This window comes from Dendrobates tinctorius, unplaced genomic scaffold (genome assembly GCF_039654945.1).
Source record: "Dendrobates tinctorius isolate UK_male_01 unplaced genomic scaffold, ASM3965494v1 ptg000028l, whole genome shotgun sequence".
Taxonomy (NCBI): domain Eukaryota; kingdom Metazoa; phylum Chordata; class Amphibia; order Anura; family Dendrobatidae; genus Dendrobates; species Dendrobates tinctorius.
The window spans coordinates 81,994,065-82,006,348 of NW_027361696.1; the positions used below are offsets into that span (position 1 = coordinate 81,994,065).

The 12,284-nt window shown below is 41.1% G+C and overlaps 1 protein-coding gene across 3 annotated transcripts in view; it reads right to left on the reverse strand.

Annotated features, from left to right (window-relative positions):
* PTPRH (protein tyrosine phosphatase receptor type H) overlaps positions 1 to 12,284 on the reverse strand; it is a 307,023-nt gene that overhangs the window by 230,829 nt on the left and 63,910 nt on the right. Inside the window, exon 1 of one of the 3 annotated variants that reach the window (XM_073571083.1) lies at positions 4,113 to 4,217. The exons of the other annotated variants lie outside the window; for them this stretch is intronic. Within the exon in view, the coding sequence (XP_073427184.1) occupies positions 4,113 to 4,157 (45 nt within the window). The 5' untranslated portion in view covers positions 4,158 to 4,217. Of the gene's footprint in view, positions 1 to 4,112; positions 4,218 to 12,284 lie in introns of those variants that run through there. 3 annotated transcript variants of the gene reach the window in all.

Sequence of the window (12,284 nt, forward strand, 5' to 3'; positions counted from 1 at the left end):
TTCATTCACTAGGTCCCCCCCGCGTGGTTCTGGGATTTTTGCTCACCGTTCTTGTGATCATTCTGACCCCACGGGGTGGGATTTTGCGTGGAGCACCAGATCGAGGGAGATTATCAGTGGTCTTGTATGTCTTCCATTTTCTAATTATTGCTCCCACAGTTGATTTCTTCACTCCAAGCTGGTTGGCTATTGCAGATTCAGTCTTCCCAGCCTGGTGCAGGGCTACAATTTTGTTTCTGGTGTCCTTTGACAGCTCTTTGGTCTTCACCATAGTGGAGTTTGGAGTCAGACTGTTTGAGGGTGTGCACAGGTGTCTTTTTATACTGATAACAAGTTTAAACAGGTGCCATTACTACAGGTAATGAGTGGAGGAAAGAGGAGACTCTTAAAGAAGTAGTTACAGGTCTGTGAGAGCCAGAAATCTTGATTGCTTGTTTCTGACCAAATACTTATTTTCCACCATAATATGCAAATAAAATGGAAAAAAAAAACAGACAATGTGATTTTCTGGATTTTTTTTTCTCAGTTTGTCTCCCATAGTTGAGATCTACCTATGATGTAAATTACAGACGCCTCTCATCTTTTTAAGTGGTGGAACTTGCACTATTGCTGACTGACTAAATACTTTTTTGCCCCACTGTATATATATATATATATATACATATACACAGTCATATGTAAAAGTTTGGGCACCCCTATTAATGTTAACCTTTTTTCTTTATAACAATTTTGGTTTTTGCAACAGGTATTTCAGTTTCATATATCTAATAACTGATGGACTCAGTTTTATATTTCTGGATTCAAATGAGGTTTATTGTACTAACAGAAAATGTGCCATCTGCATTTAAACAAAATTTGACCGGTGCAAAAGTATGGGCACCCTTATCATTTTCTTGATTTCAACACTCCTAACTACTTTTTACTGACTTCCTGAAGCACTAAATTGGTTTTGTAACCTCATTGAGCTTTGAACTTCATAGCCAGGTGTATCAAATCATGAGAAAAGGTATTTAAAGTGGCCACTTGCAAGTAGTTCTCTTATTTGATTCTCCTATGAAGAGTGGCATCATGGGCTCCTCAAAACAACTCTCAAATGATCTGAAAACAAAGATTATTCAACATAGCTTTTCAGGGGAAGGATACAAAAAGTTGTCTCAGAGATTTAACCTGTCAGTTTCCACTGTGAGGAACATAGTAAGGAAATGGAAGAACACAGGTACAGTTCTTGTTAAGCCCAGAAGTGGCAGGCCAAGAAAAATATCAGAAAGGCAGAGAAGAAGAATGGTGAGAACAGTCAAGGACAATCCAGAGACCACCTCCAAAGACCGGCAGCATCATCTTGCTGCAGATCGTGTCACTGTGCATCGGTCAACAATACAGCGCACTTTGCACAAGGAGAAGCTGTATGGGAGAGTGATGCGAAAGAAGCCGTTTCTGCAAGCACGCCACAGACAGAGTCGCCTGAGGTATGCAAAAGCACATTTGGACAAGCCAGTTACATTTTGGAAGAAGGTCCTGTGGACTGATGAAACAAAGATTGAGTTGTTTGGTCATACAAAAAGGCGTTATGCATGCGCTGTATTGTTGACCGATGCACAGTGACACGATCTGCAGCAAGATGATGCTGCAGGTCTTTGGAGGTGGTCTGTGGATTGTCCTTGACTGTTCTCACCATTCTTCTTCTCTGCCTTTCTGATATTTTTCTTGGCCTGCCACTTCTGGGCTTAACAAGAACTGTACCTGTGTTCTTCCATTTCCTTACTATGTTCCTCACAGTGGAAACTGACAGGATAAATCTCTGAGACAACTTTTTGTATCCTTCCCCTGAAAAGCTATGTTGAATAATCTTTGTTTTCAGATCATTTGAGAGTTGTTTTGAGGAGCCCATGATGCCACTCTTCATAGGAGAATCAAATAGGAGAACTACTTGCAAGTGGCCACTTTAAGTACCTTTTCTCATGATTTGATACACCTGGCTATGAAGTTCAAAGCTCAATGAGGTTACAAAACCAATTTAGTGCTTCAGGAAGTCAGTAAAAAGTAGTTAGGAGTGTTCAAATCAAGAAAACGATAAGGGTGCCCATACTTTTGCACCGGTCAAATTTTGTTTAAATGCAGATTGCACATTTTCTGTTAGTACAATAAACCTCATTTGAATCCAGAAATATAACTGAGTCCATCAGTTATTAGATATATGAAACTGAAATAGCTGTTGCAAAAACCAAAATTGTTATAAAGAAAAAAGGTTAACATTAATAGGGGTGCCCAAACTTTTACATATGACTATATATATATATATATATATATATATATATATATATATATATATATATATATATATATATATATATATATATATACACACACATTTATACATACACACATACATGCAGTTGTGGCCAAAGGTAATGACACCCCTGCAATTCTGTCAGATAATACTCAGTTTCTTCCTGAAAAGGATTGCAAACACAAATTCTTTGGTATTATTACTTTCATTTAATTTGTCTTAAATGAAAAAACACAAAAGAGAATGAAGCAAAAAGCAAAACATTGATCATTTCACACAAAACTCCAAAAATGGGCCAGACAAAAGTATTGGCACCCTCAGCCTAATAATTGGTTACACAACCTTTAGCCAAAATAACTGCGACCAACCGCTTCCGGTAACCATCAATGAGTTTCTTACAATGCTCTGCTGGAATTTTAGACCATTCTTTTTTGGCAAACTGCTCCAGGTCCCTGATATTTGAAGGGTGCCTTCTCCAAACTGCCATTTTTAGATCTCTCCACAGGTGTTATATGGGATTCAGGTCTGGACTCATTGCTGGCCACCTTAGAAGTCTCCAGTGCTTTCTCTCAAACCATTTTCTAGTGCTTTTTGAAGTGTGTTTTGGGTCATTGTCCTGCTGGAAGACCCATGACCTCTGAGGGAGACCGAGCTTTCTCACACTGGGCCCTACATTATGCTTCAAAATTTGTTGGTAGTCTTCAGACTTCCTAATGCCATGCACACGGTCAAGCAGTTCAGTGCCAGAGGCAGCAAAGCAATGCCAAAACATCAGGGAACATCCGCCATGTTTGACTGTAGGGACCGTGTTCTTTTCTTTGAATGCCTCTTTTTTTCTCCTGTAAACTCTATGTTGATGCCTTTGCCCAAAAAGCTCTACTTTTGTCTCATCTGACCAGAGAACATTCTTCCAAAACGTTTTAGGCTTTTTCAGGTAAGTTTTGGCAAACTCCAGCCTGGCTTTTTTATGTCTCGGGGTAAGAAGTGGGGTCTTCCTGGGTCTCCTACCATACAGTCCCTTTTCATTCAGACGCTGACGGATAGTACGGGTTGACACTGTAGTACCCTCGGACTGCAGGGCAGCTTGAACTTGTTTGGATGTTAGTCGAGGTTCTTTATCCAACATCCGCACAATCTTGCGTTGAAATCTCTTGTCAATTTTTCTTTTCCGTCCACATCTAGGGAGGTTAGCCACAGTGCCATGGGCTTTAAACTTCTTGATGACACTGCGCACGGTAGACACAGGAACATTCAGGTCTTTGGAGATGGACTTGTAGCCTGGAGATTGCTCATGCTTCATCACAAATTGGTTTCTCAAGTCCTCAGACAGTTCTTTGGTCTTCTTTCTTTTCTCCATGCTCAATGTGGTACACACAAGGACACAGGTTGAGTCAACTTTAATCCATGTCAACTGGCTGCAAGTGTGATTTAGTTATTGCCAACGCCTTTTGGGTGCCACAGGTAAGCTATAGGTGCTGTTAATTACACAAATTAGAGAAGCATCACATGATTTTTCAAACAGTGCCAATACTTTTGTCCAACCTCTTTTTTATGTTTGGTGTGGAATTATATCCCATTTGGCTTTAGGACAATTCTTTTTGTGTTTTTTTCATTTAAGACAAATTAAATGAAGATAATAATACCAAAGAATTGGTGTTAGATAATACTCAGTTTCTTCCTGAAAATGATTGCTGACAGAATTGCAGGGTGTCAATACTTTTGGCCACAACTGTATATATGATATTTATTATTGTCTTTCATATGTCTGTGGGCACATTTTTTGCTTGTAGGGATGCAGTATACCATTCTTTTCTAATAAAGGTACCTTTATCCTTCCATCAATTGTTCCACACTTCTCCTTTTGCACCATAAGTTCCGTGTCTATTTTTTTTGGTTTTCACCATGGCATCACTGGAAGCATGTACGATATCTGCGTGGTTTACACAATACCTGGCGAGGTACAAGCGTGTTAGCATGTGTAATGTGGAAGTGAAAGGTTCTCGAATCTCTCGATAAATCACATTTTATAACTAAAATTAAAGAAGTTCAGTATCTGGATGATAATTATTATCTATGGTACTTTTTATAATGATTGGACTTCCCTGGGAGCTTCCATATTGGAGACACACTTCCTTCCTATAGACTCAGTACTACTGTAGGGTGTGTTCGCTTCATGTCACCTGAAATAAATGAGAATCCAATGACCGAGAAATGCTATAGAATTCTGTATTCTCTGGGTTGTGATGGAGTACCGCCTCCTCCCTGTGAGCCCCTGTCTACGGTACATAGTGGTGCTATCCTACCTTATCTAATAGTGCGGTTAATCACTTGTCCTTTTTTTATTTTCCTCATCTTGTGCTTGTTTGTACAAGTGAGCTGCAGAGAGCAAGAATAATTAATGGAGTATTCTCATGTCGGATACAAATGTCTGATAGATGCTGAACTTCTATAAAAAAAATACAAAAGCAGAAAGGAAAGCTTTCAGTTTAGTACAAGCAAGCAAATGAACATGCTGAGAAGTGAGGGAAGTTCTAGTTCCTATAGTGCTGGAAGAAAGCAGATGAAAATTTTTTTTCAACAGATTCAACAATAATTGTGCCATGTCAACAGAGGAGAGGGCCGGGGAGAGACGAGCAATATCAACTGGGGGGAGGAAGTCGGAGTCTTTCTTGATCTCCGAAAATGATGTGAGGGAACAGTTTAGTAAGCTGGTCATGGGTAAAGCAGCAGGGCCTGATGGTATCTGTCCACGTGTCCTCAGAGTGTGTGCGAATCAGTTGTGCACTGTCTTCCAGCACCTGTTTAACTGGAGCTTACAATCACAGAGAGTACCAGTTCTATGGAAGACTTCTTGCCTGGTGCCGGTTCCCAAGACTACCTTCCCGAGCTCCCATAATGACTATAGACCGGTGGCCTTAACATCGCATGTGATGAAGTCCTTGGAGAGAATTGTACTTGCCTACTTGTGTCCGAGGGTGTCTGCTTTTACGGACCCCCTTCAGTTTGCGTATCGGCAGAGTCTGGGGGTGGACGATGCTGTAGCGTATCTACTACAAACAGTACATTCCTTTTTGGACAATGATAGAACCACTGTGCGTGCCATGTTCTTCGATTTCTCCAGTGCATTCAACACCTTACAGCCACTATTATTACGTAAAAAGCTGGTTGAAATGGCGGTTGATGAGGGACTAGTGAATTGGATCATTGATTATCTGTCGGACAGGCCACAGTTTGTGAGGTTGGGGGCGGCCGTATCGGATAGTGTGCGGAGTAGTGTTGGAGCCCCTCAGGGAACGGTGCTGTCGCCATTCCTTTTTACGTTATACACAGCTGATTTTCAGTATAAATCAGACCTTTGTCACCTTCAGAAGTACTCTGATGACTCAGTGATAGTCGGAGGTATTGAGAGAGACCGGGGGGAGGAGGAATACAGAAGGGTGGTTTTGGACTTTGTTGACTGGTGCCAGGCTAACCATTTAGAACTCAACGTAAAGAAAACCAGGGAGCTGGTGTTGAGTTATGGAAGGTGCATGAAGGATTGCTTACCTATCACTATTGATGGTCAGGATGTGGAGATGGTGGAGAATTTCAAATATTTGGGGGTTCACCTGGACAGCAAGCTTGATTGGAGGTGCCATATGGAGAAGGTTTGCAAGAAAGGGATGAGTAGACTTTACTTCCTAAGGAAGTTAAGGTCGTTTAATGTGTGTAGCAAAATGCTTGAAATGTTCTACCAATCCATTGTGGCGAGTGCAATCTTTGATGCAATTATATGCTGGGGTAGTAGTGTGCGCACAGCTGACGCGAATAAGCTGAATAAACTTATCAAGAAGGCTAGTGCGGCGGTGGGTCTACAACTCAGGACTTTCGAGGAGGTATTAGAGGATAGAATTACTAAGAAATGCAAGGCTATAATGAGCAACAATACACACCCGCTCTATGAACTGTTTGCGAAGCAAAAGAGCACATTCAGCAAGCGTCTACTCCAACTAATGTGTAAAAAGGAAAGATATAGAAAATCGTTTGTTCCGACAGCTGTGGGGATGTTTAACAAATGTATAAGTGTAAAGCATCCCAAGACTAAATGAAGTTCAAAGTGTATGGGGGGGAATTGGTGAGTTACAAGTACCAGTCTATCCGCATCTGCTGTCCATATAGACTTATTTTGTAAAGTGTGTATTGTTCTTGTAATGTTCTTGATCTTTGTTCTGCTGCTGTAATACTGTAATTTCCTCCGGGATCAATAAAGTTTATCTAATCTAATCTAATCTAAAATCAACGGCTCACTAAAAAGAAAAGATAGCAATTGACAGAGCATGAGAATGTGTTCCATGATGGTTCGTCAACAACAACCCTTAACTTGATAAATGTATCTGTTGCTGTGATCTTGTCCCACCCTGTAGACCGCCAGGCCCTTTGTCCCACATTCATTAAAAGACATCTTATGTTTTTAAGATGTTTATGACCCGGTTTGTTACTAACATTTATAAATAATATGTTTACACTAAAGAAGAGTCGTCTTCTTCTTCTAAGTGGTAAATTTCCAATGCTTGTTTGCAAACACGGCCAGTCATAGACCTCTTTGTCTCGTCTCAGGTGCAGCAGGTTGTTTTCCCAGCTCGTCTGTTCATCATCCCATTACAAGACTTGGTAATCGTGCCAGACACATTGTATTGTACACTTTTCGGTCTGGACATCTATATTGTCTTTGTTGTCAGGAAAACCGTGGGATGTTTTTCAGCATTTATAAAATCGTCTTCATAACATGTTTTGGTCGCTTGCTCCATCTTTGATTAAGACATGTTGTTTCCGAGCAAAGGAACGATGGCAGACATTTCTATTAGGTAACGCAATAGTCTTGATGAATATTAAAAGCAGCTTGCTGTTATCGGCCATTTCTGGATGAGGAACAGTTGACTGTAGGGTGGTCTTTGGGATCACTGATCTATGAAGAGCAGAAAATATCTACTGGAGTCCCCATTTCATCTCATAGATAACTGCTGGAGACACTCATAAGCGTTATTCACCGATAAAGACAAGGATGGTGGAGGCCATTGGGGGAAACGTGTAGGGGCCCTCACCTCCTGGAATAATGACCCCATCTTACCCCATATTACAGACAAGTATAGAAGTGGCAATGCATAAGCTCAGTCCAGTCTACAGGAAAACCAAAATAACCATTACGCCTACTTGCCAATGTCCAGGAGGCACTTAAGATCTTGGAGACTCCCAAAGAGTTGACAATTTTAGTATGAACAATCCGAAATTCTCCTTAAAGAGAACCACTCGCATGATTCAGGCCGAACCATGGGCATCATTAATCAGAGTCTGGCTGCACGCTTGTATTTGGGTATATTTTTCTATGAAACACTACTTCAGTTTACAGAAAATATAGGTATGAGAACCGGTCTGGGGCCATAGACATGGGCAACGCTAGTCCGCCACTGCCCTCGGCTGTCTTCTCACCATATCACTCTATGTGAGTGATAGGTCTCATCCCTGTATACATATGTGTGCACAACGGGAGAGACCTGTCAATCACTAGAACAGTGCAGGGAGAAGTTGGCCAGGGACAGTGGTGGGCTAGTCTCCTCTCTGCCTACAGTACCTGTCTAATTCTTCAAACTATATTTTCTGTGAACAGTTGGGGCGTTTTAGAGAAAAACATACCTGGCTGCAGCCATGCTGCCTGTGGCTTGTGCTGCCTGTGCCTGGGGCTGGGTCACTTTAAGCCTTAAAGAAAGCAGCACTTCAATGAGTTTCTTCTTTGAATGGAGCATGGAAGAGACAAGACAGGGATAGTGGCTGTGTGTGAAAATATTCTGCAGCGCACCTGTGGTCTTCCCAAGTTTGTACTTTTTGTTACACATCGGTACCATGGCGTGGATATCTGCAGCATATATTCAGAATTCAGATTTTCCCCATTTGTGAAGCAAGTGGGGCCTCACAGTGGAGAATGGTGCAGAGTCTATAATACCTACGTATTTGTTAGTAGGTACCACAGTCATGCCCCCATACCTTCCCCTGATTTTCTTAATTTCAGGTGACTCTTCGGCTAAATTGTGAAATGAAAAACTAGAATTTTAGGTAGTAAAATTTTCTTTACCCAAGATTTTCGCGATCAGGTCTGCTCTGAAAAAATGGCTCAAAAAGTGCTCAGAAATCACTTGAAAGTACCGTCCTAGTAATCTCTATTTAAAAATGACTTGCCGTACATATATTCAGGCTCTTGAGCGTCTTTCGACAGCTTCAGGTTTCTAAACATGTCAAGCAGTTAAGAAGAGGGAGCCGACCATCCTTCAGGCATTTTCTGCTCAGAATACACTCAACACGTTACAATAGAAGTCAATGGGAAGGCTACAAAATAGCCTGACTGTTCTTCGGCACTTTTTTTTTTTTTTATTTAAGGTTCCACCTTAAAAACACACTAGTGTTTTCTTCATTGCTTAATGGATGTCAAAAAAATCCAAAAAACCACCCAAATTAAAGACAAAAAAAGCTAAAAAACAGCTACAAAAAAGTTTACAGAAAACTGCAACAAAAATAGTAAATACAATAACTCAAATGTTAAAACATTTTTACAAAAATATTTAATTTAAAATAAAAAAGGGGTTTCTGCTCGAAAACTTTGTTTTTGCCAACCTTACAAAGATTGTTTGAACATACCCTAAACCTTACAAATTCAGTGCTGTACTGCTAAAATTGCTCCGCAGTTATGCAACATCCCTTGCTGTTGTAGCACTGCATACACAATCAAAATTAACACATGGGAAGTATGAGAAGTTGGGCGACAATGGTAGCCATTTTTTTACTCAAATTTCTTTGAAACAGAAAAAAAAAAATGGCTGACTTTCTTGTTCCAGGTGGAAATATTGTCCAACTCTCCAGTATCAAGATACACTGTGATCTCCAATCCATACGATTGTCTCTCTTCTACCTTCAAGCTTAGACTGACTATTGAATATTAAAGAGGTTGTAGGATAGGCCATCAATGTCTGATCAGTCAGCATCCGACTCCAGGCACCCCCTACTGATTAGCCGAAATCAGTGTCGGTGGCCAGAAATATTCACTTGCGGAGCTGGCCGAGGTTTAGTACTACATATATGCCACTTTTTCAAATAAACAGGAGGCGGATGTGCAGTACCCTGCTTTGGCCACTACCAGAAGATAGAACAGCACCAGCCTCCACAGGTGAGCACTTTCGGGCAGCACCGACACCAATAACAGCTGATCGGTGGGGGTCCTGGGTGTCAGAACACGACCGATCAGACATTGATGACCTATCCTAGGGATAGGTCGTCAATACTAAAGTAGTGGACAACCTCTTTTACTGGATTACCATTATGATAAAGTAGCAGTAAAAGACATTGCTATACGGTCTCCTCCCAACCCTATTAAAAACGGCCCAATGCGATATCCGCCCTGAATGGGATTATTTTAACATATTACTTTGGAGAACAATAAAAACTATAGTTTTATTAAATAGCTGCCCACCAAGATATTCAGAGGCAGGAAATGGTTTGTGCAGAAAAATCAGATAACTTGCACTGCTTCCATTAATTTGACATTGTTTAAAACCTGTATCACATTACCAATAATGAATTATTCTTATGCCAGGACAAACAGTCTTGATGTTCATGTAGTATAGGATTATTCAGAGAAATAAGCTCAAACCCAGCCAAATACTTCAAAAGACCAAAAGTATATATATTGTTTCCTGTGTCATTTTGTAGCTGTCCAACTAAATGTGAGTTTTCTAGGAATTTATAAATGGCGCTTAAACAGGACCTTTCAATTATTTATTTAGTGCTTCCTCAAATTGGTGCTCTTTTTTTCTTCTATGCCCCTGTGTTCCAAAGTTATGCCCACTGGAAATAAAGGTGTAAATTTTCCGCTTAACCACCTGGGCGCGTAGCAGTAACTTGTGGGCGTTTGCTTTTCTCCTCTAGCACTGGCCAATCAAAACATGGCCACACCCACAGAGAAGTTCTGCTGTGTACACCCTGTTGCTTGATAGGAAAATTTGAATCTTTTTTTACCAAGGGGCATAACTTTGAACTGGAGAGGCACAGAAGAAAATAAACACTGTTCCAGAATGAGTGGAGCAGTGACAATAAGTGATGAGCGAACCTGTGAATGTTCATGTTCGCTGGGTTCAAGCGGACTTTACAAAAAGTCCGGCTCTGGACTCAAACTTAACCCCAGACTCCAAACCCCATTCAAGTTATTGGGAACCTGAACTTCAGTGCTGTAAAACTGCTATAAAATGGTTGGAGTAAGGGCTAGGGGGGCTACAAAAGGAGGCTGAATGGGGGTAAGAGCAGGATAGTTGTCCTGCAAATAAATGTAGATAGGGAAATGACAAAGAGGTTCTGTCACCATAGCAATCATGGTAAAAAAGGAAGAAAATGAATAACAAAAGTGTTAACAGTGCCCCAACAGAGACTGAGGCTAGCTACTTCCAGTCCAGTTAAAAAGTCACCCACAGAGTAAGGAGCAGTGTACCCCTACATTAGCAGCCTACAAATGTCACCCACAGAGCATGTTATCCCATTTCCCTGAGAAAGCGGATTAAAAATTTCACACCCAGACAATGGGGCACAGTACCCCAACAGGCAGGGTTGCAGAGTGCACACAGCACCTTAAAGGGAATCTGTCACCCCATTTTAGCGCTATAAGCTGGGGCCACTGACATCAGGGGCTTATCTACAGCATTCTGTAATGCTTTAGTTAAGCCCCCGATGAAACCTGAAAGATAAGAAAAACACATTAGATTATACTCACCCTGGCGTTCGGTCCGGTTCGATGGGTCTCACCATCCCGTCTGGCGCCTCCCATCTTCATACGATGATGTCCTCCTGTAACATTTTCCTGGCAAAAAGGTCTCTGCGCAAGGAAACCCCAAGCACAGAAGCCCTGTTATTTCACATCCTTATTCCTTAGTATGAGAAAATTTCTTAAAAAAGGATCATCCATCACTTCTGACATGTTTTTAATAAGTACTTGTATTCTGCATACAATAATTCTAGAACATATTTTCCAATAAGTCCGGATTGTGTTGTTGTGACAATGTGATACCGGACAGGGACATATTCCTCTCTGGTAACACTCAGTTGTAAATAGATTTATAAATTTCTAGGAGAAATAATAGGGGAGTGACACAATGTACAGTTCTGAGATTATATCCTCCATATGGTAATTTCATGGGCTGTTCAAGGATTCACTAAATTGTCAGCAGTGCAGACAGATCCTCTTTAAAGGGATTCTGTCAGCAGGGTTTTGCTATGTAATCCGACAGCAGCATAATGTAGGGGCAGAGACCCTGATTCTAGCGAGTTATCACTTTGTTTACTGGGTGTAGTCATTGTGAAAGAAGCACAGTTTTCTCAGCTGCAGATATCACAGAGCTCTGAATGCCGAGCTGTGTATAACCCTGCTCACATCACTGATTGGCTGCTTTCTGCGTACATTGCATGATGACAGGAAGCTGGTACTTATTGGTGGTCACCTGGTTGGACTAGGAGGCATGAGATACCTAGTCATGTAGTGAATCTCCTGCTGATAAAAAACACTGATTTTATTGACATCACTGAAAAAGTAAAAAAAATAGCAGCCAAAGTTGTAATACTGTGTCCAGACACAAATGCACATCAGGACGCCGCAGACCCCCCATGATAAAAGGCGGGGTTCATCACAGGTGAAAAATACTAATAAAATAACCTTTACTAACCCACCAAACATCCGTTAGTATTCAAAATGCATACTGGCTTGTATAGGAGGCCATTCACACCATTATATGAGATGCACCTCTGTCCGTATAACATCCTATCCCAACACCCTCTACTATTACATCGGGTGGGCTGGTTGGTGGGTTAGTAAGTGGCTGGTATATTAGTATTTTGCACCTGTGCCTTTACGGACTTTATTAAAACAAAAACATGCAGCCCATTAAGTGACCGCTGCCCCTGCCACATGTTGCTCTCATGTTACATTGCA